Below are 23,754 nucleotides of genomic sequence, written 5' to 3'. Positions count from 1 at the left end.
AACCTTGACACTGTAGCCTTAATTGCCTTTTATGAGCCTTGCCTCTGCAGTCAGAACTAGAAACCTTTATAGATATAATACGCTGAAATTGTGTCTTTAAATCCCCAGGCAAAGTCAAATTATATTACAGGCCAGATGTGTCTTGTGGCCTATCTGAGAGTGAAGAACACAAATTGTAACTCGTGCAAGGAGAGCTTTGTGCTAAATCTCTTTTGACACTTCTGGGCGAGTGAAGCAAAACCCATCTCTCCCTCTTATTCCTAAAATGCATGGACTTCCTTAAAAAGTACATGGGGTCAAATGGGGTTTGCTCCCTCTTTTCCTCAAGTCGTGGTGGACTAAGACCCATATTGCTGGGGTAAGTTTATTCCCAAAATTATAATACACAAAGGGGGCTCCTGAAACAGCCAGGTCACTGTCCCAAATACTGGCCCGCGAGCTACTAAAAATAGAAAGTTAACTTTTGCCACAAGCTACTGCCTCCATTTATGGTTCCATAAATTGTCAGTAGGAAGTTTTTATAAGACAACTGTGGATGTTACTATGCCTTATTTTGTGTTTGTTAAAATTGTGATGGTTTTGTTTATTCTTGTTTTATTTTTGATTCTCATTTTCTGTAATTGTGTAATTGTTGCATGTTACCTAGTTTTTAATTACTGTATTATTATTATTATTATTATTATTATTATTATTATTATTATTAACTCACTGTAGTTGTTGCACGACCTCTTGTGTGGGGTGAGGAGGGAAGAGAAGGGAAACTGAAGATTTCAACCAAATAAGCTACACTCAGAGTAGACCTAGTGAAATTAATGGGCTTAAGTTGGTCAAGTCCATTTATTTCAATGGGCCTCTGTTGTGCAGCTGGTACCGTTCTTGCTACCCTTTAGGCACCAGATGAACTTTGTCCTTTTCACCCAAGCTTTTGATAGCATTTTAAGATCCTTGAGCTGTGTGTGTGTTTTGGAGGGACTGATCTACCTGTGAAAGACTATTTCTATGGGTCTTTTTAGCCACTTGAAGAGCTTTATGAGTGGAAAGGCTGGATGGAAACATCCTAAATGAATAAATGAAGCAGATCGGAGACTGCCAGGGAGCCACATGAGGTTTCCAAAGGAAGAGGAACAATACACTTTTAATAAGTAAATATTCTTCATCCTGGTCTGTCCTACTGGAGAGGAGGATCAGCATTTATTTAGCACTTCTTTGTGTGCATTCAAAGTTCTTCGTGTGCATTTTTGTTTGCAGTCCTTAAAGAAATACTGCAATAGGTTAGCAATGTCCCCATATTGCAGGCAGAAGGGTTGAGAGAACAGGCTTTTGAATGAGTGTTTAACTCATAGCTTGCAACTTTAAGAACTGGTCCCTCCCTCCCTCTTACTTTCCCCCCCTTTTCTATCAAGTCTTAGATCAGGAATCCCTAACCCTGGCCTTCTACACTTGAGAGAGAGAGAGATTTTAGGACCCACCCTGTTCTCTTGAGTGTAACCCTTGTTTTAAACCGTTTTCAACATTGCATTAAAAAATAATAATTGCTGTAACCCGCCCTGGGACCTTATGGTGGAAGAGCGGGTAGGAAATTGAACAAAGTAAATAACCGCTAATGTTAAGCTGCTCTGCTGGGAGGCCTTTTCAGCTGCTGAGCAGGGTAAAAATTCTGCTTTCAGCAGATCAATAAAGAAGTTTAAGGTGAGATCTGAACTGGGAGCTGCGGAGTTCGCTCTGTTTCTAATCGGTAAGATCAGTAGCAGCAGACCTTGTTCAGAAACGGAAGTTTTTTTCTTTCTTTCCTTTTTTAAAAGAAAGAAACGGAAATAGCAAGGAGAGGGACAAGGCTGTTACTTCTCCATTCTCTCTCTGTCTCTCACCCCCCCCCCCCCCGTGTGAGAGGGGTCTACACTTTATCCTCTGCCCTCAAAGTGCGTGTCTGCACACTTTTCCCGGGGAAGAGAGTTGCACAAGTGAAATTTATAATCTTGGTGTCCTTTGGGTAATTTGGCTCACACAATCCTCCACATGGCAAGCTCTCCCGTTTTCTGGCTATGCTGTGCTGTACAGTGGTACCTCGGGTTACATGCGCTTCAGGTTACATACGCTTCAGGTTACAGACTCTGCTAACCCAGAAATAGTACCTTGGGGTTAAGAACTTTGCTTCAGGATGAGAACAGAAATCGTGCGGCGGCAGTGCGGCAGCAGCGGGAGGCCTCATTAGCTAAAGTGGTGCTTCAGGTTAAGAACAGTTTCAGGAACGAATTAAGTACATAACCAGAGGTACCACTGTATAATCTTTTGGGCACTTGCCCAACAAGACTTCTAGTCTGGTGCAGGCTATTGCAGATGCTCTTTCGTTGACAGTTAGAAATGTTTTCTCCCCTTCCCACCCCAAACCAGGTCCCTAGTTAAAAGTGGGTGGAGGAAAGGGGGAGAGAGAGACCCCAGGTGAGTCGCTCACCTCTTGAGGTACAATCTTAGACTGTGGAAGGCATGATTTAAGGAGGACACCAACACACTGTTTTGGTTCCACTGCAAATCAAAGGAACTGACTTAAGCCCTGTAGCAGCTTCATAAGGGTGAATGGCTAAACACAACCTTTCTTTTGTTATTTCCGAAGTTTGGTGTGGGAGTACAGTCGTACTTCTGTTCCGCAAGTCCGTTTGACTTCCGAAACGTTTGGAAACCAAAACGCGGCTTCTGATTGGCTCCAGGAAGCTCCTGCAGCCAATTGGAAGCTGCGGAAGCCCCGTTGGACATTTGGCTTCCAAAAGAAAGTTCGAAAACTGGAACACTCACTTCCAGTTTTCGATTAAATCGTTTGGGAACCGGAACATTTTTGATTAAATCGTTTGGGAGCTGGAATGTTCGACTCCCGAGGCGTTCAGGAGCCGAGGTAGGACTGTATTTGATTCTAAATCTCCAACTGCATTTTAAATAATGGCTGCTAGGCTGTTCAGTTGGAACTAGGGTTTTAAACCTGTTTGGATCTCAAACCAGTTTTTTTTTTTAAAAGGTAAACTGCAATCTCTTTTCACTTCACCTCTCCACCCTGGCTTTCCTTTTTTTCGAGGGAGGGAAAATTGGGAAAGACAGTTCTCCATTGTAAAGAAGATAAATACAGATGAGGGTGGGATGGGGAACCTTTTCAGTCTGAGAGTCCCATTCCCTCCTGGGCAACACATTCCTTCCTGGGAAAAGTTACAGATTCTATATCTACAACTTGTATGAGCAACGCAAATGGGACACTTTAACAGATTTGCTTGTTTTGCATAATTTAGCTTCTAGTCATTGAGCGATGAGCAAGGGGAGGGAGCGTTATTGTTTTGTTTGTTATTATGTTGTGTATTTCTGTGTTTTTATACTGTGATCCTCCGATGAAGGGTAGTATATAAATTTAACCACCACCACCAACAACAATATACAGAGCAATGAAACTTCACCCTTACCAGCCATTTGAGATCTGCTCTATGCCCTTTGAATGTGGGGTGGAATCAAGTCTGTTTCAGTTCACTGTCTTTCCCTCCAGCCTCTGATCCAGACATAGGCAAACTCAGCCCTCCAGATGTTTTGGGACTACATCTCCCACCATCCCTGGTCCTGTTAGCTAGGGATGATGGGAGTTGTAGTCCCAAATATCTGGTGGGCCGAGTTTGCCTGTGCCTGCTCTGATCCTTTGCAAGTTGACCCCACCCCCTTCCAGGTCTACCTCTACAGCCACCCATGCTAGAAATGTGCTTACATAGAAGCTTAAATTTCTAGAAGCTGGCTGACGACTGAGTCCAATGGCACAGTCTTGCTAATGCTAGCTCTGTTGTTGTTTAGTTGTTTAGTTGTGTCCGACTCTTCGTGACCCCATGGACCAGAGCACGCCAGGCACTCCTGTCTTCCACTGCCTCCCGCAGCTTGGTCAAACTCATGTTGGTAGCTTCGAGAACACTATCCAACCATCTCGTCCTCTGTCGTCCCCTTCTCCTTGTGCCCTCCATCTTTCCCAACATCAGGGTCTTTTCCAGGGAGTCTTCTCTTCTCATGAGGTGGCCAAAGTATTGGAGTCTCAGCTTCAGGATCTGTCCTTCCAGTGAGCACTCAGGGCTGATTTCCTTCAGAATGGATAGGTTTGATCTTCTTGCAGTCCATGGGACTTTCAAGAGTCTCCTCCAACACCATAATTCAAAAGCATCAATTCTTCAGCGATCAGCCTTCTTTATGGTCCAGCTTTCACTTCCATACATCACTACTGGGAAAACCATAGCTTTTACTATACGGACCTTTGTTGGCAAGGTGATGTCTCTACTTTTTAAGATGCTGTCTAGGTTTGTCATTGCTTTTCTAATGCTAGCTACTTAATGACAATAGACAACAAAATTGGTTTTTTGGTAAACGGAATGCAATTTGCTTCTAGGGGGGAGTTTGTTGAGAGGATGATGCATTCTGTGCTTTAAAATTAGGAGCATACGTGGTAAGTGCCTTACAGTGACTGTTCTCGCACCATTCAGATCTGTGAAACTTGCCACTCTTGGAAAATCTGCTTTCAGTGCCTGCCCAATAGTGTTCCTGAATCTAATTAGCAGTGCATTCCCTCTTGATTTTAACAGTGTCGTAAGGATATTTCTGTCATTTCAGAAACTTACGGTTTGAATCCAAACGTTGGAATCAATGGAATTTAAGTTGGTTGTGACTTAACCTAAGTCTCACTGATTTCAGTGATGAAGTCTGGATCCAGCCCAAGGATTAAAGCCCTTCTTGGTCTCAACTAGGATAATTTGCAGTTTGGAGTTTTCCCAGCGACACAGTGCAATGCTTGTCATTCCAAATGCACACTCTCTGTTGCCTTTTCTTGCTTTAGCCACCTGCAACATGTTGGACAGATTATAATAATTTTGGTTTAACATGGAATTGTCTTCTTGGCTGGTAGGAACTGCTGACCACTGCCCCATGTGGCGAAGTGCATAACTACAGTTTTCTGTGAAAGCTCTTCAAGGTTCCACTTGCCAGGCTGGCCATTGACTTTTCCAGAACAGGAAGGAGTAGAAGAGGACTTCCTGTTTTTCACTGCTCATTTGGTCAAGCAACTGAGATATACTTGCACTCCGCTGTGACTTTTGTTTATGGACTGGGTCCTCATTCCCAGCCCCTGAGTGTTGCTGTATTGTTTGCAAAATCACTACGTAGACTGGATTAGAAGGAACAATTTTTTCTTAGCTCCTACCGAACTACCGTATTTTTTGCTCCCTCCTAAAAAGTAAGGGGAAATGTGTGTGCATCTTTTTTTTTTTGCAGATAAATTTTTATTAATATTAAACATATATACAAATAAACTTATACAAAATGCAATTTAAGTACTGGATTTTGAAATGTGTGTGCATCTTATGGAGCAAATGCAGGCGGGAGGCTCTGCTCAGTGCTCCCTTTAAAGAGCCGTGTGGAGCGTCTGTGCAGCTCTTTGGGGCTTTTCCCTGAGGAGGGAGAAGGGCAGCCCATCAGTCCCTCCTCCCTCCTCAGGGAAAAGCCCCCAAGAGCTGCACACATGCTCCATGCGGCTCTGTAAAGGGAGCACGGCTCTTCTGGCTTTTCTGCGAGGTGGGAGAAGGGCAGCCCATCACTGACGGGCTGCCCTTCTCCCTCCTCGAGGAAAAGCCTGCAGGTGCCGAACACACGCGCCACGTGGTTCGTGAAAGGGAGCGCTGAGCAGATCCTGGGATGCATACAGGCTCTGCTCAGTGCTCCCTTTAAAGAATATTTTTTTTCTTGCATTCCCCCTCTAAAAACTAGGTGCGTCTTATGGTCAGGTGCATCTTATGGAGCGAAAAATACGGTATATACAAAACTGAAGCTAGTCAGAACATCTTAAGCTTCCTTTCCCTGCTGGTCTCACTCAGAACAGATCTCCCCTCCATACAACTATTTCCAAATTACTTGAGTTCCTTCTCTCACATTACTGTTGCCTATAGCTCATCTCTAACAATGGCCTCTTAATATTTTGTGACCAGTGACCAGGAATGTTGGGCATTTTGGTCCAACAGCATCTAGAAGGCCACAGATTCCCCACCCTAGCTAAGTTCTATTAGCGTGCCTGAGGCAGACAGCTGCTCCTTCCTATGGACTTCTATCCAGGCTGGCTACCATTTTATTACCATACGTCTTCTTCACCCCTCATTATCCCGGTGTAAAAGCTGTGTGCTGGGTTTTTCTGAAGGAACCTTGATTGGTTCTTCGAGTGCATTAGCTGTAATGGCAGGGGCGGGCTCAGAATACAAGGACTGGCTCCTTGCTGCTGCAAACCTTGTGCATGGTCTCGAAAACAAGGGGCACCAGCTATGCTAGGCTTTGCAAATGGTACAAGGAAGAGCAGAGTGAGCAGGTGTTGAGGTGTTGGCTGCAACTGCAATGCTGAACATTAAACTTGTAAAGACGAGATAGATAGATAGTGCCACAGTTAATTGGGAAGGAGGAGGCTGCATGGAAGAGATGATGATGATGATGATGATGATGATACCGTATTTTTTGCACCATAACAGTCACTTTTTTCCTCCTAAAAAGTAAGGGGAAATGTCTGTGCGTGTTATGGAGGGAATGCCTACGGATGGTGGGGGGATCTGCTGCAGTCGTGAGCAGAGGATCCATGGTTCCCCTTCCTTCCCTCCTCCATGGCTCTCTTTGAAACAGTAAAGCGGGAGAAGAGCCGCTGAGTGGGGAGGAGAGAGGGACAGAGAGCCTGCTTGCTTTAAAGGAGCAAAGCGGGAGGGGAAGGGAGCTTCTTACATGAGTGTAAGCGGCTCCTGTCCAGTTGGCTCCTTTAAAGCAAGCAGGCTCTCTGTCCCTCTCTCCTCCCCACTCAGCTCGCTAAATAGCATTATTAGCAGCATCCTTCTCCACACACCCCACACGTGCTCCTTGTCCCTTGAGTGCTTTTCCTTCCCTTCCCACTTAAAACGTGGTTACAAAGCACGGATCCACATGGATCCTCAGGATTTTTGCACTGGGTCACCCCAAATTCACCATCAGATCACATAGCATGTCCATGGCTACATCTTGCACCAAAAAAATCACGCACCCACTGTTGTCTGGGGTCGCAGTGGTGCAAAAACGTGGTTACAAAGCATGGATCCACATGGATCCTCAGGATTTTTGCATTGGGCTACTCCAAACTCACTGTCAGATCACATGTCTGTGGCCACAGCATGAACCACAAAAATCATACATCCACTGTTTCATTTAGAATATTTTTTTTCTTGTTTTCCTCCTCTAAAAACTACGTGCGTGTTATGGTCTGGTGCGTGTTATAGAGCGAAAAATACGGTAATTTTATTTTATTTTATTTATACCCCGTCCTCCCTGGCCAGAGCCGGGCTCAGGGCGGCTAACACCAGTAAAATTACAGTAATAACATAATAGGAAAAAAAGACAATTTAAAATACAGGTTAAAATGGAATTTAAAATGCAGCCTCATTTTAAAAGTAGCCCATAGATCAAAACCGCAAGGGGAGGGAAACATAAGGGTCAGACTGAGTCTAAACCAAAGGCCAGGCGGAACAGCTCTGTTTTGCAGGCCCTGTGGAAAGATGTCAAGTTTCAGATTTACCTGGTGGATAAGCATGTTGTCCTTTCTAAACTGGCCTACATTCCCTTCCTTCTGCCTGAGGAAGCACACAGGGAAACCAAGACACTGAACCCCTAATCACAGCAGCACACCAATTGCTGCTTTTCTCCTGGATTTTTGCCCTATTTTCTTTGTATGCCATTGTCTGACATCCTAGTGGAACATGCTTAACCGCTCAAGAGAAGGCAGGTTGAGGGAAATTCAGCATGGTTCCATACTCTCCATACACGTTTCTGATGAAAATGTGGGTGCCCTAAGGAAAAACAGGACATTCAGGGATCAAACCAGAAACCGGGATGGCTTCTGAAAATCTGGGACTGTCATACTACTACTACTACTACTACTACTACTACTACTACTACTACTAATTTATTATTTATACTCCACCCATCTGGCTGGGTTTCCCCAGCCACTCTGGGCCGCTTCCAACAAAACACTAAAATACAATAACCTATTAAACATTAAAAGCTTCCCTAAACAGGGCCACCTTCAGATGTCTTCTAAAAGTTTGGTAGTTGTTTATCTCTTTGACATCTGATGGGAGGGCGTTCCACAGGGTGGGTGCCACTACCGAGAAGGCCCTCTGCCTGATTCCCTGTAACTTGGCTTCTTGTAGCCAGGGAACCGCCAGAAGGACACCTGGAAGGTCCATAGTTCATCAAGTGCAGAAGCAACAAGGAGGGAGAAGTTCTTTGTATTCTGGTGCCCTGGAGAATGTGTAGAGAAGTGGTGTCCAAACTTTTTTCAAAGAGGGCCAGATTTGATGAAGTGAAGGACCGTGAAGGCCGACCAAGGGGCCAACCAAAGTTGTTGAGCTTCTTTTAGGATTGAAGTTGTTGAGGTTTTTTTTTTATTTTACCCCAGGAAATAAACTGCCACAGGGGCCGAATTAGGCCCCCCAAACAGACTTTGGACATGCCTGGCATAGAGGGAGCATTGGTCTCTGGGGTTGAAAATTAGAAGCACTTTAAAAGCATAAGCATTTTTTCCATTCCCCTCTGTAGAACGTAGTAAGAGCTGGAGGTCTGCTCTCTTAGGAGGTCAGCATTATAAGAGAAAAGGAGACCAAGTCTGAAGAGTGGAATCCCATCCATAGCTAACCTGGATCGTGGGAGATCAGGAGAGCAGCAAGGAGAGACTGGGCCTTCTCTGTCATAGCACCCCCTGCCTGGTGTTTTTGCTTTTATCTGGACAGCAGCAACAATATTGTACTGCTAACTCTTATTTTATTACTGTATTTATTTGCTGTAAGTTGCTTCAGGGCTTCTTCTTTTAAAGTGGCAAATGCTTATATTTAATAAACCTAAATTAGCCGGCTGTACACATGAGATCCCAAGCAGGAAAATGGCAGGATTTGGGTCTGCTTTTCCAGTTTGCACCTTGTGAACAACTTCTTCCTTTGCTGACCATTTTACCTAGCACACTTTTTAACCCTCCGTCTTTTAAAAAAGTTAAAGCAAAAGTGCAGTTAGTGTCCTTTGTAAAAAAAGTCCCTTTCGTACTCATACGGGAGGGAGGGAGGGAGGGAGGGAGGGAGGGAGGGAGAGAGAGAGAGAGAGAGAGAGAGAGAGAGAGAGAGATTGATTGATTGCTGTATCCTAACCCATTCCTGCAAAGCATGAATTGCAATTCCGCACACAGCTTACAGTGGAAGGGCAATGATTTGCTAGCTCTAGGAGTTTACCGATCTGGAAGCATCCCCAGAATTTGCGAATGAGTTGGCTGCCCTCATCCTTTCCCTGCTTTCCGTTGTTGGGGCGAAAGCGGAAGAGTACCGTGTACAAGGAAACTGGAGGAGGCGGTAAAGGGGGAAAGCAAGACCCCTCCTCCTCCGGGCCATAGGCACATAATGTGCTGTACATTATTTGTGGGAGGAATCATACAGAAGTAAACAGGCTCCGGTTCTGTTTGACTCCTTCTCTACTCTTCTGGAAATGACACTGGTGTTCTTGCGTCTTTGCAGCAGTATTTTCCTTGCCGGTTTTGGTTCACAGGTAGCAAACTCTGGGTTGGTTGTGACTGTATGGACCTCCTGGAGAGGAGGACAGAGTTTCTTTGCTCCTTCCTGTTTTCCCTGTTCTGTTTTTGGCTGCCATACAGCACTGTACTAAGCCAAGGTTTGGGCCAGGGGATACGTCCGTAAACCAGTTGTTTCCTTCCCATTCAAACAGAATATTTTCCTGTTCATCGTGTGGGCGAAATCATTCCAAATCCTGGCAATTTGCTTCTGGTGACAGTCATCCTGTGGTCTCCCTGATTTATAAAGAAGATAGCGGAATATACCGTGCAGTGAAGAAAGCATTAGGTTTCGTCTGCCCTTTGGCAGGTTGGAGTTGAGGTGATATCTTTTCAGCTCCTTTTGCTCCGAATAAAGGTATTTATGCTTGTGCCGCATCTGATTCCCCCCCCCCCCATCTCCTCCTTCTAATGGGTCAGCACAGCTACCGGCTTGGTCACAGTGATTGATGTTTCAGAGGCCTGCTAGAAATGAGCAATGCCTTCTTAAGTTCACAGATAATAGCATTGTGCTGAGACTCCAGCAATAAACCTTCCTTGCGTTTTCTTGCTCTTCCTTTGTCTTTGTTTGTTTGCAGTTGCAGATCTGTGTTGTGCTCCATCCCATTGTGTCACTTTTACGCAGTGATACTATCCCAATTAGTAATTCAGGTATTTATTTTTCGTTTGGTTCGTGTGGCTAAAGCAACTTCAGCTAAGAAGGGTACGGGGTTAAAGGTGACTCAGATAAAGTTGGACAAGGGCTTCTCAAGTGTCGATAGCAATGTCTTGTCTTAGCTTGGGAGGTTTGTTTATTATTTATTAAAGCACATCTTACCCTGCTCTTCAGAACAAGAGAAAGTCAGTCCGTGCCCTCAGGCTCACAACCTAAAAGACACGAAACAGAAGGAAAAGAGGAGGAGGAGGGAGGAGGAAAGAAAAGCAAGCGGAGGTACCAGTTGTTAAACCTGCCCCCCCCCCATTGCAACACAAAGTTGCACTTTGTGTGTTGCACAAAGTGTGCAGTTCAAACCAACATTTTCAACCCCAGTGATAATTACAGTAGTAAAAGTGAAATTTTGTATGGTCTGCACCACTAACAGGAGAGGGATGTGCGGGTGGCGCTGTGGTCTAAACCACTGAGCCTAGAGCTTACCAATCAGAAGGTCGGCGGTTCGAATCCCTGCAACGGGGTGAGCTCCCGTTGCTCGGTCCCTGCTCCTGCCAACCTAGCAGTTCAAAAGCACATCAAAGTGCAAGTAGATAAATAGGTACCTCTCCGGCGGGAAGGTAAACGGCGTTTCCGTGCGCTGCTCTGGCTCGCCAGAAGCGGCTTAGTCATGCTGGCCATATGACCTGGAAGCTGTACGCCGGCTCCCTCGGCCAATAAAGCGAGATGAGCGCTGCAACCCCAGAGTCGGCCACGACTGGACCTAATGGTCAGGGGTCCCTTTACCTTTACCTTTTTACTAACAGGAGAGGTTCCAGTTTGCTTTGGGTATTCAGTGCAATCTGGAGGTGGGAGACTTGGCTGCTGATAAATATCTTAGGGTGGTAGACAGGAAAAACATATGAAGCACTGATATATGCAGTGGATTAGTTAACACCTTCTGAACTGGAAACAGGTTTTTATTGTACCTTTCCCGACTTCAGAGTTCTCGAGCCCCACCCTTATTAATGAAGCACAAAGGGGAGAAAAAAAGTTGTTGCCTTATCTCTGGCCCCAGACAGATGTCTTGAGACGGTTTGGTGCCTGAGGCAGAAAAATCCAGATAATTCGTCTCCTCTCTCCCCTAGTGATAAGAACATGATTGTGCTTTTTCAAGGCTCCCCATTTTTCCAGTGGTCTTCTCTAGCCTGGTGCCCTCAAAATATGTTAGACTTAACCTCATCAGCCCCAGCCAACTGGGTTTATTTATACAATTTTATTGTTTCATTTGTTGATTTATTTTACTGATTCCATCAAATCTGCATAACGCTTGACTGTAAACAACAACAAAGCGGTTTAGAATAAAAGAACAAGATGAATTGCAAAAACAACATGGGGAACTTGCCTAAAGTTGCAATCTCATGCGCGCTTACTCAGGAGTAAGCCCACTTCAGAGAGCATGATTTTTGATGAATTGTATTTAAATGCTACTAATGCTTTATAAACATTTGTAAGCCTTTTTAATTTTTTTTTTGAAAAGCGCAATTTTAAGAGTAAATATCAAAGTATGGCATTTTAACCTTTTTATGCTTTGTAAAGCTTTGAAAATATATAATGTCAGACGTGACTGGTGTTGTAGTTATTTGTGTCACAAGTGAAACTAAAAAATCACGGTGTGCGTTGGAGAAAGATGGACAGAGGAATATTTATGTGATAATTGGGTATAGATGCGCACATGAAGTCTTCCAGTGCTGCTTAATTTACAGCTCTTTTAATTAAAAAGAACCCACTTGATATACAGGTTTTGGGCCTGGAAATGCTCCTCCGCGTTTTAACAGGCCTACAAATTGTACAGCCAACTTGTACATCAGCAAAGGTTCTTCTGGGAAGTCTGGGGAATCTGCTGAAAGACTTGACGATAAAGTTGATAAGAGAGGAAGATATGGAGAAGGATTGAACACCCGATCACCTGTGGATCTCTTTTCTTGTAGTGCCTGAAGGACTTGCCTTCTCCGACATTTTTCTTGAGCAGTGTTTTTCAGTCTTTGATATAATAATAATAATAATAATAATAATAATAATAATAATAATAATAATTTATTTATACCCCGCCCATCTGGCTGGGCCTCCCCAGCCGCTCCCACCATCCCTGTCTCCTTAGGAACACAGAATTGTAGAGTCACCAGGTCCAATCACAAGGCCCAGTCCCAGCAATGCAGAAATCCTGCCCCCAGATAGGGAGATGATTACGATTACATTTATCAGTTGCTTTAGACAATAAAAAATGATCAGGGCAACCTATCCCAGTAAAAGGCAACACGTAAAAGCAATAAAAAAACCCAGATTTTTAAATATGCAAAATACATAAAACACTAGTAGTAATGACAAGTCCTTCCCACAGGGTGGATAAAAATCAATGATTTTTTAAAATTTAAATCAGATTTTAAAAATTTAAATAAGATTTTTTTTAAAAAATGGATTTTTAAAATAAAATGCTTTTGGAGGAGAAATCTTCTAAATCTTTCTAAATCTTTTCTATTTAAGTTACATTATAGTCCAAAGGCTATTCATCAGGAAATAAGGTTTTATTTTAAGTTTTCCATGTGTGCTAAAACTCAGTCTAAGTTTTTTTTTTTTTTAAAAAAAAGTTTAACCACATCAGTTAACAAACATGGACACATAGGCTATAATGTTATTGTTCTGGTTAAATACATTGTTTAAATTGTTATTAAGGAAATGATTATGTTTCTCCTTCCAATAAAGTACAGCAGAAAAGTTGTCCAAATATAAGCAGTTAACTTATTAAACCGCACAATAATTTCATAATTCTTGGTCTATGTACAGTGGTGCCTCGCAAGACGAAATTAATTCGTTCCGCAAGTCTCTTCGTCTTGCGGTTTTTTCGTCTTGCGATGCACGGTTTCCCATAGGAATGCATTGAAAATCAATTAATGCGTTCCTAGGGAAACCACCTTCAGACCAGGTCCGGGGACAGTCTGTCCCCGGACCTCTTCTGAAGGCTGGGGGGGGGGGACAAGGGCTTTTCTTCCCACCCCCAGCATTTTAAAAAACCCTGGGACAGCGGAGGACTTCTCCGCTGTCCGGGGCGATCTTAAAATGCTGGCGGGCGGCATTTTAAAATCGCCCCGGACAGCGGAGGACTTCTCCGCTGTCCGGGGCGATTTAAAAGCCCCTGGGAAGGCAGGCAGGGGGGACAAAGACTTTCGCCCCCTGCCCGCCTTCAGAAGGTGTCCCTGCCCCCCCTCCCCACTTCGGAACAGCTTTCCGAAGTGGGGCGGCTGGGGCGGTGTCCCCGCCCCCCCGCCCCACTTCGGAACAGCTTTCCGAAGTGGGGCGGCTGGGGCAGGTGTCCCCGCCTCCCCGCCCCACTTCGGAACAGCTTTCCGAATTGGGGCGGCTGGGGCAGGTGTCCCCGCCCCCCTCCCCACTTCGGAACAGCTTTCCGAAGTGGGGCGGCTGGGGCAGGTGTCCCCGCCCCCCTCCCCACTTCGGAACAGCTTTCCGAAGTGGGGCGGCTGGGGCAGGTGTCCCCGCCCCCCCGCCCCACTTCGGAACAGCTTTCCGAAGTGGGGTGGCTGGGGCAGGTGTCCCCGCCCCCCCTTCGGAACAGCGTTTTAAAATGCTGGGGGTCGGGAGTGAAGCGCTGCCGACCCCCAGCATTTTAAAATCTCCCCGGGACACGGGGAGATTTTAAAATGCTGGGGGTCGGCAGCGAACGCTTCGCTCCCGACCCCCAGCATTTTAAAACCTTCCCGGGACACAGGGAGATTTTAAAATGCTGGGGGTCGGCAGCGAACGCTTCGCTCCCGACCCCCAGCATTTTAAAATCTCCCCGGGACAGAGACTTCTCTGCTGTCCCTTGGAGATTTTAAAATGCTGGGGGTCGGCAGCGAACGCTTCGCTCCCGCCCGCCAGCATTTTAAGATCGCCCGGGGCAGGTGGGGGGGGAAGGCAGGCGGGGGGAGCAAAGACTTTTGCCCCCCGCCGGTCTTCAGAAGAGGTCCTCTTCTGAAGGCCGGCTGTGGGCAAAAGTTTTTGCTCCCGACTGCCAGCATTTCCCTATGGGCTTTCGTCTTGCGATGCAAGCCCATAGGGAAATTCGTCTTGCGAAGCGCCTCCAAAACAGAAAACCCTTTCGTCTTGCGGGTTTTCCGTCTTGCGAGGCATTCGTCTTGCGGGGTACCACTGTATTTCTAATAGTATAACCAAATCAGTATTTTTTTATATACAGTGGTACCTCAGGTTACGTACACTTCAGGTTGCATACGCTTCAGATTACAGACTCTGCTAACCCAGAAATAGTACCTCGGGTTAAGAACTTTGCTTCAGGATGAGAATAGAAATCGCCTGGCGGCAGTGGGAGGCCCCATTAGCTAAAGTGGTCTTCAGGTTAAGAACAGTTTCAGGTTAAGAACGGACCTCCGGAACGAATTAAGTACGTAACCAGAGGTACCACTGTAACTGTAAAAACTACTCTGAAAATTTATTACTCCAAAATTGAAACCTTCATCTGGTTGTAAATATTAAGATTATACCTGCAAGAATGAGTCTTTCTGTAAAAAATTGATTTAAATCAAGTCTTACTGACTAGTGATTTAAATCGTGATTTAAATTGATTTGATTTAAATCAAATCCACCCTGCCATCCCACCCTCCTTTAAGATGGGCATCACCGTAAGAGGCAATAGTGCTTAACCAAAGCCCTGGGGAAACCAAAGAGTCAGTAAAAACTGACTCGAGCATTGCACCTGAGATGAGGAGGGGGAGGCACCACTTGAAAAGCTCTGTTCCCATGTGGCCACCCTCCATACTTCCTTCTGGTGTGGTATCCAGAGAAGGGCCTCCGGTGAAGATCAGTTACCTTCGCGGCCCAATTCAAAGTGCTGGTTTAGACCTTGAAAGCCTTAAATGGCTCAGAACCACAAAACCTCAGGGACCGCCTCTCCCTATATAAACCAACCCAGACTCCATGAGTTCATCATCTGAGACCCTTCTTTGTGTGCCTCCTCCATGTGAGGGTGGTGGCAGGAGAACGGGGCCTTTTCTGCAGTGGCTCCCCGTTTGTGGGATGTTCTCCCCTGGAAGGTTTGCCTGGCGCCTTCATTATATATCTTTAGCAGCCAGGCAAAAACGTTCTTATTCAGACAGCCAGACCTTAGACTTATTAATATTCCACAGCCTTTAAAATGTGTTTATGGGAAGGAGGGGGTTGTTATTGTTTTGTTCTTTTAACTATTTACTTGTGTTTTTAGCTTGTATTTTAATCCTGTGAACTGCCCTGAGGTATTCGGATGAAGGCAGGTATAGACATCGAATAATAATACAGTGGTACCTTGGGTTAAGAACTTAATTCATTCTGCAGGTCCGTTCTTAAACTGAAACTGTTCTTAACCTGAGGTACCCCTTTAGCTAATGGGGTCTCCCGCTGCCACCAGGCGATTTCTATTCTCATCCTGAAGCAAAGTTCTTAACCTGAGGTACTATTTCTGGGTTAGTGGAGTCTGTAAGCTGAAGCGTCTGTAACCCAAGGTACCACTGTAGTCGTTATTATTGACACTCAAACCTCCCCATTCCCCCATATTTGGATCAACAGTAGCTCCGTTCAGGTGTTTCCATTCAACTGAGATGGTGTAGAGTTTGGCGGAAGGGGATGTGCCACCTGCAAACGGCATATTCTATATGTTAATTCAGCAAAGATCCCATAGATTGCACTGCATTATGCTTTGATGATGCCAAAATTTGGGTGCACCGTAAGAGGAATAACTCACTGGTGGCTGTCTACTGAGAGAAGAGAATGAAGAAGAAGCCAGTTTGGGTGACCCCCTTTCCCTCCTGCCCCACATCTCTCTAAATCTGATGTTGCGGCTTTGGGGACTATCCAGAGCCTTTTTAGAGGGGGCGTTGGGCGCTGCAGCAGTCACTGAAAATTGGCTGGAAAGTCACCAATGGAGGCTACACTAAGAATGAAAAGGTGGATAAATGCAGTAGCTTTGAAATTGCTTTTATGGTAGTGCTGTCTGTGTATTTGCATAGCAAGAGGTGGAAGGAAGCTCTTGGAATAAATGCCTGATGGGAATGAGCATCTGCTCCCCCACCCACCAGTTTTTGCGCAATGAATATAAGTTATCTGCAGCATAAGACTTGCAGCTTTGCTGTACATGTGAGAGTAAAAAAAAAAAAGCTGTCCAATTTAACCTGGCATGTCTGATATTGTGACATTTTAGGAGGTCTTCTTCTTGGTATTATGCCGTGCTTAGAAGACTTCTAGAATTAAAATCTTAAAATAGCAGCAAATCTGGCTGTGCTTTGAGTACTGTGTGTGCATAGGTGAGCTTGTTCATCAGTAAACTTGAAGTCATTTAAAAAATGTCAGTTCCAGAATTCACCAAGCTGAGGCTTGATCAACGGTTGAAAGTCCACTGTGCAAAAGGTTACAGAGAATGAAATTGAGAGCACTGGTCATTCTGCAGAAAAGGGGCGTTTGCTAGAAGAACTGTTGGTGTTTAGTCGTTTAGTCGTGTCTGACTCTTCGTGGCCCCATGGACCAGAGCACGCCAGGGACTCCTGTCTTCCACTGCCTCCCACAGTTTGGTCAAAGATCCTTCATGGATCACTGCCTTGCCGTGGCAAAGGGGCTTGAATAACTCAGAGAAGCTATGAGCTATGCTGTGCAGGGCCACCCAAGATGGACAGGTCATAGTGGAGAATTTTGACCAAACGTGATCCACCTGGAGCAGGAACCGGCAAGCCACTCCAGTATCCCTGCCAAGAAAACTCCATGGACAAAGACAACAGAAGAACTGGAGATGTATAAAATCTAGTCATGGCCTAGGGTACCCCTCTGAAAAAAGCTACTCATCTCAGATGAACTTTTAGCTCCCTTAAAATACTTTGTAGCACCCCCCAATTCACTTTTAATCCTGCTCTAAGTGAAATTTTGCCTGCAGCAAAATGTTTTGTGGAAGTTCTTGAATTGCAGAATGCCCTTCCACAAGGGAAAAGTTAACAGTCTCAGAAATGGCAAACACAGTATGTTGGGAAAGGGGTGGAATATGCAGAAATGGGTCTAAGAAGAACAGTAGTGGTCTTGACTTGGGGAAACATTGGAAAAATCAATTGGCTGGTACCAGTTACATGATTCAAAAGCACCTGGTCGCATTAATGCTCCCCCCCCCCTCAACAGTAAGAGTCCTGCTGCATCCATTATGTGCCATTTAAGTAGAAAATGTGGAATTTGTATATCTTCATCAATCTAGGAGGACTTGTCGTCTCTAGAACTAGATTTTCCTACTGTGCTGATGATGCTCTTGGCATGGCTGCCTTGCAACACTCAGGTAGCCACACCCAGTTCTCTCTTTTAATTGGCAGCTCGTTTGCTTGACTTACGCAAGGGCTAGATTTCCTCTTCCGCCTTGTAACCGCCCTAGATAGAAGGAAGGAGCAGATAACACTTGGAGAACGTCTGTTCTCTCAAGCAGATTGCAGGATCTCATTTCAAACATTTTATCAGCCTGATTGTTCTTCGCAGTGAGGAGTGAGGTTTGCGGGAACATAGGAAACTGCCTTATACTGTGTCCCACTGTCGGTCTGCCTCATTCAGTATTGTCTGCACCAGGGGTAGGCAAACTAAGGCCGTGGGCCGAATGCGGCCCAATCGCCTTCTCAATCAGGCCCACGGAAGGTCCGGGAATCAGATTGTTTTTACATGAGTAGAATGTGTCCTTTTATTTAAAATGCATCTCTGAGTTATTTGTGGGGCCTGCCTGGTGTTTTTACAGGAGTAGAAAGTGTCCTTTTATTAAAATGCAGCTCTGGGTTATTTGTAGGGCCTGCCTGGTGCTTTTACAATGAGTAGAATGTGTCCTTTTATTTAAAATCCATCTCTGGGTTATTTGTGGGGCCTGCCCGGTGTTTTTACATGAGTAGAATGTGTTATTTTATTTAAAATCCATCTCTGGGTTATTTGTGGGACATAGGAATTCGTTCATTCTCCCCCCACACCACACCCCATATAGTCCAGCCCCCCACAAGGTCTGAGGAACGGTGGACCAGCTGGAAAAGGTTGCTGACCCCTGGTCTACACTGACGGACAGCAATTCTCCAGGGTTTGAGATGTGGGCCATTCCCAGCCCTGTTTAGAGAGGCCAGGGACATTCTGAATGCAGTGCATATTCTTCGACTGAGCTATGGCCCTTCCCACATGGTGAGAACTCATTCTTGCCCAGGAAGGATACTTGTAAAATGCCCTGGGCCCTGGAGATCTGTGGTTAAACTTCTCATGCTTCAGTTTGCTTTACTGAGTTTAGAATCTCTTTACAAGCGCCCGTTGATTAGGAATAAATTACCCAGCCTAGGCTTCAGGTCAGGCAGATCAGATCTGATGACCTCCAAGCCAAATATGGTGCCACCTTACAGGCCTGAACATATAGAAGCATAGAATTGCAGAACTGGAGAGGGGGGGCCCCTGAGGATCATCTATCCCAACCCCCAATAATGCACGAATATGCAGCTGTCCACCTCTCTCCATACGAGCCTACCTGGATTCTGAGATCATCCTCTTGAAGACCTTCTTTGTGTGCCTCCTCCACGAGAAGTCCAGAGGGTGGGAACATGAGAAGCAGCCTTTTCTGTGGTGGCTCCCCATTTGTGGAATGCCCTCCCCAGGTTATGGAGCCTTCATTATACAACTTTAGGCGCCAGGGTGAAAAAACATTCCTCTTCGACCAGGCCTTTTGGCTGATTAACATCCTTTACTCCTATAAATGTGTTTGTCTGTGGAAGGTGTTTTTATTGGTTTGTGGTTTTTTGTTCTTGTTCTTATTATGCATTTTGTGTTTTTATCTTGTGCTTTTGTTTTGTAAACCAAGATCTACAGACGAAGGGCGGTATAATAAATCAATCAATGCCAATGGAATGCAGAGGAGGGGGTCTTTAAGAGACTGACTCAAAAGGGCTACTTTTATCTACCAACTTCCCTTTCTGAGGCCTTAGGAGCAGTGTCAGAGATCTTGCTGTTGGGTGTTTCATTAGCAAACATTTTCTTGGTGGGTCCCAGTGACAGGTTGTTCATGATTGGTTTTTGGGTGTGTGTGCTGCTTTTAAATTGTTTTTGTGCTGGCATGCATTCTCTCCCCCCCCCCCAACTTTTTTACCCTGAATCATGTTTTTAATTGTCACATTTTTGCTTCTATCATAGCAGTTTTGGAAAACTGCACATTATGCTAAGATCTAAAATATGGTATGAATAAACAATATTGTGAGTGAACTGCGTTTTGTATAGTTGCCTCTTTCTATTTGTCCCAGTACAGTACTTGATTTTATTTTTTTTTAAAGTTCAACCTAAGAATCCTATATAAAGTGTGTAAATTCTTCTTATGGTACTATTCTTCTTCCTCTTCTTCCTCCTCCTCCTCCTCTTATTTGGCGATCACTCGTAACCGAGTAAGATTGTCTTCCATAAACAATGAGTCCGTAAGTGACTGTGGAGGCCAATTCTGGATCCACACGTCCTTCCACAGTGGGGACATTGGTTTCCGGGTGGGAGTTGATCACGGTGTGGATTTTCCAAGTGTGCCTTCCTCCTAGCAAGTTTCTCCCTTGCATCCTGAGTTCGAGTGTCTTCAAAGCCCACAACACCTTTGGTAAAGACTGTTCTCCAACTGGAGCGCTCGTAGGCCAGTGTTTCCCAGTAGGTCAGTGTTTTTTAGATTTGCCTTGAGACAGTCGTTAAACCTCTTTTGTTGACCACCAGCATTACGCTTTCCATTTTTAAGTTTGGAATAGAGTAGTTTACATTTATACTATACATTTATATTTATACTATACATTTAACCACTCGCACCCCCCCAAAAAAACCCTGGGAGCTGTAGTTTACTCCCCACAGAGCTACAATTCCCAGCACCCTTAACAAACTACAGTTCACGGAATTATTTGCAAGAGGGAATGTGCTTTAAATGTATAATGTGATACAGTGGTATTAGATCACACACCTAGAGGCCTTTAATGAACTCGTTCTCCTTCAACACCTGATTTAAGACCAGTCTTCAGGAGTAACTGCATATATAAGTTGGCTGGCACTGCTGGTGTTAAGAAACTGATCCAGCTTTACCTGCTGACACAATACAGCCAGACTCCCATTTCTCTTTGCTTGCTCTTCTTTTTCTCTTGGCTAATAGCTGGGGAGAATCAGATAGCAACCTTTTCTGCAAATCCTGCAGTTTAACTCTATAGTGTGTTAGTGTGGGGTTCTTTTTGGCATGTTCCCTGAAAGTGCCAGAATCTTAAAGCAACAACAACAACAACATTTTGAATTCTGTTTCATCTTCATCTTCAGTTGGTCCAGGAAAATACTGTCAAGACATAATTTTTAAAATTATTTTTGAAATGAATGAAAACATTTCAAGGATTGCGGCTAGGTGGTACACTGTTCGTGAGCCTAATTATACAGTTTCTTTTATCAGCGCTTAGAAGCAGTAAGATTCCACCTTTCTATTTTATTTTAACGTACATATATGTGTTTTCTTCCAGCTAAACTTGCAAAGCGGTCCCAGGAGAGAGAAAATCTTGGCATGCTCGTCTGGTCGCCCAACCAGAATATTTCTGAAGCAAAGTGTAAGTCTCTGGATTTTTGCTTCCCCCAACCCCCCCACTTTTTTTTTTTTAAAAAAGCCTGTTTAAAAAGGCAAATAAAACAAAACACCAGGATGCTTTCTCACTGGGGAGAGACTACAGCTGTAACCTACTTTGTGTTTTCATTGTCCTTTAAGTGGAATTTGGAGTCTGTGATGTAACACAACCTTACGCAAGGTTTGCTGAGGCTGATGGGAGGTGTTGTCAAAAACCTCTGGACGGAGAAAGCATCTTTAATTCCTTCATTTCCTAATCACACATCTTGTGAAAATTCATAATGCAAGCTTCCCAGAATTCTCACTGAATTATTGGACGTGTTCTATGAAGCATTGGTCAAGGATAAGTGCCATTGGCTTTACTGGTTTGGAGAGGGAGGAAGGAAAAAATAATGGCAGCTCAGCTGCAGGAGTAAAGTTTGTTGGGTTGTCCCTAAGAATAAGTGGGGAGTAACTGTTCAGAGGCAAGTATTCCCATTCCTGCTATTTAATTAACAAGTTTCCAATAAGGATCCCCAAAAATATCAGGGTGACTGAAAATAGGTTATTTGCACTTTTCTTACTGACTTTTTTTTTTATAAAGAACCCTTTAAAAACGTGGAATGGCCACTCAAATTTTCATTATTAGCCCTCAAACTAACTAACAGTAGAACATTTGTTTGTTATTGAAAGCATTTTTACCCTCTCTCTTAGCCAAAAAGTTTCCTTGAGTGGCTTGCAAAAACTGATGACTCATTCAGGGAGTCATGACACACGACGAAAAAAGAAGGGGAGGGAAGAGGGAAAAGACAAGCACAAATTGCAGCTCTTATAACACAGTTCTGTAGTTTTGCCTGTGCGGATTCTCTCTTGTCTCCCCACCATATCATATTTGGAAACAGAGCAGGTGACAACATTTGGGCCAGGCAGGAAGGATTGTTCCTGGTACACAGTTCTTTCTTTGGGCCAGTGGCAGGTGTGGTCGGAGAATGCCTGAGGCCTTGCTCTAGAGAAAGACATGAGGGTCAGTTACAGAGGCTTGATGGGCCTTGGTCTGAGGCTCCACGTCCTTTTCTGCTCTATTTTTAACCTGGCCAATTGCATGTTGGATGTGCATTCTGTGAGGTTTGCTGTTACCTGGCTACATTCAGATCATCCCAGTATATGCTTGGAAATAGTAATGACTGGCCACTGAACACATTTTGTGAATCTTAAATGATGCCGTTAGCGTAGCATTCAGCATAGATTGCGTTAGGTGTTTTCGATTTGTTCAGCCAGGTTGGTACTCCCTTGAGTTGTCAGTCAGATTTAGTCAGTAAGTCAGGTCAGCTAACTGACTCTACCTGTAGCTATAGTTTGTGCACCTTCAAATAACATGGAAAAACTGGGATATACATGAATAGTAAAAGGTGCCTGTGTGAGAAGGCACTTTCTTCTGGTTTTAATTGCCATTTTTTTTTGCTCTATAAGACTCACTTTTTCCTTCCTAAAAAGTAAGGGGAAATGTGTGTGCGTCTTATGGAGCGAATGCAGGCTGCGCAGCTGTCCCAGAAGCCAGAACAGCAGGAGGGATTGCTGCTTTCACTGCGCAGCAATCCCTCCTGCTGTTCTGGCTTCTGGGATTCAGAATTTTTTTCCCCCTTGTTTTCCTCCTCCCCAAACTAGGTGCGTCTTGTGGTCTGGTGCGTCTTATAGAGCAAAAAATACGGTATATTTTCACCATATGCTGTTGCAAGGAACATTGTCCAAACACAGAAAATGCTTTGAAGAGCGTCAAGCTTTGCTGAATGGTTCAAACTTTTAAACAGCTTATACAGACACTCATATTTTAAAACAACAACAACATAATTATGATTTATTAATGTCCTTTTTGTATTCTTCAGGTACATACTGTTCCCTTATCCAACCATGAGGGATAGAACTTTTTGGAAAGTGATTTAAGGCTCTCAGTTCTGATAGGGCAGAAGGAGGTTTGCAGCTCTTGGTCTTTATTCTCCTTCCCCTTTATACTTCCACGGGATGAAGCTTTTCTGAGATCTTGTGAAGCTTTGCACCTGCAAATTAGCATGCGTTCTAATTTGAGCTGCTCAGAAAAAAGTGTAGAGCTGATGTTCTCTAAAAGTTGTTGTTACAGTGCGCTTTAGGGCAAAAACTGTTGGTGCCGCCTTAAACTGTTGGTGCCGCCAAGACAACGCAAATTAAAAAATAAAATAAAATTGGAACATAGGGAAAGGTGGGCAGTCATGACCACATGGGCCCCGGACTTGTCTTTAGCCTTTTCCAAGGAGCTATAACACCTGCCTCCCAAATGAGCAGAAGACGTGGTCTGTTGTTTTCCTTCCAGTTTTCTATAAATATTATACGTCGACTGACTTGCAAGGTTAAATCACGATAAGGCAGAGTAAGTTCTCTCTTCCGGGATCTTCGCTATAGGATGGCCAAGCTGCGGATGACCGGCGGAACTTGTGGCCCCTCAGAAGTTGCTGAACTATATTGCCCATCATCCCTTACCATTGGTGAATCTGGCTGGGGCTGATGGGAGTTGGAGTCCCATAGCATCTGGAAGGGTACAGCTCTCTGCTCGAGGGCATCAGAAAAATTATCAATCCTTCCCCCCCTTAGGTGTTCGTTTTTGGGACAAATGCAGTGGTGCCCCGCAAGACGAATGCCTCGCAAGACGAAAAACTCGCTAGACGAAAGGGTTTTGCGGTTTTTGAGCTGCTTCGCAAGACAAATTTCCCTATGGGCTTGCTTCGCAAGACGAAAACGTCTTGCAAGTTTGTTTCCTTTTTCTTAACACCGTTAATACAGTTGCGACTTGACTTCGAGGAGCAACTCTTAGAACGCAGTGTGGTAGCCTTTTTTGAGGTTTTTGGTGATTTTTGAAGCTTT

General features: G+C 44.5%; 1 protein-coding gene across 2 annotated transcripts in view; it reads left to right on the top strand.

Moving 5' to 3' along the window:
* The window catches only part of RCOR1 (REST corepressor 1), a 143,536-nt gene that overhangs the window by 33,480 nt on the left and 86,302 nt on the right, over nt 1–23,754 (top strand). For both annotated transcript variants that reach the window (XM_083519156.1, XM_083519155.1), the window contains exon 3: nt 20,786–20,869. In XM_083519156.1, coding sequence (XP_083375282.1) covers nt 20,786–20,869 — 84 coding nt within the window. The remainder of the gene's footprint in view (nt 1–20,785; nt 20,870–23,754) is intronic.

This window comes from Podarcis liolepis, assembly GCF_965112155.1.
Source record: "Podarcis liolepis genome assembly, chromosome: 1".
Classification (NCBI taxonomy): Eukaryota; Metazoa; Chordata; class Lepidosauria; order Squamata; family Lacertidae; genus Podarcis; species Podarcis liolepis.
This window is presented reverse-complemented; position numbering and strand designations above follow the sequence as displayed.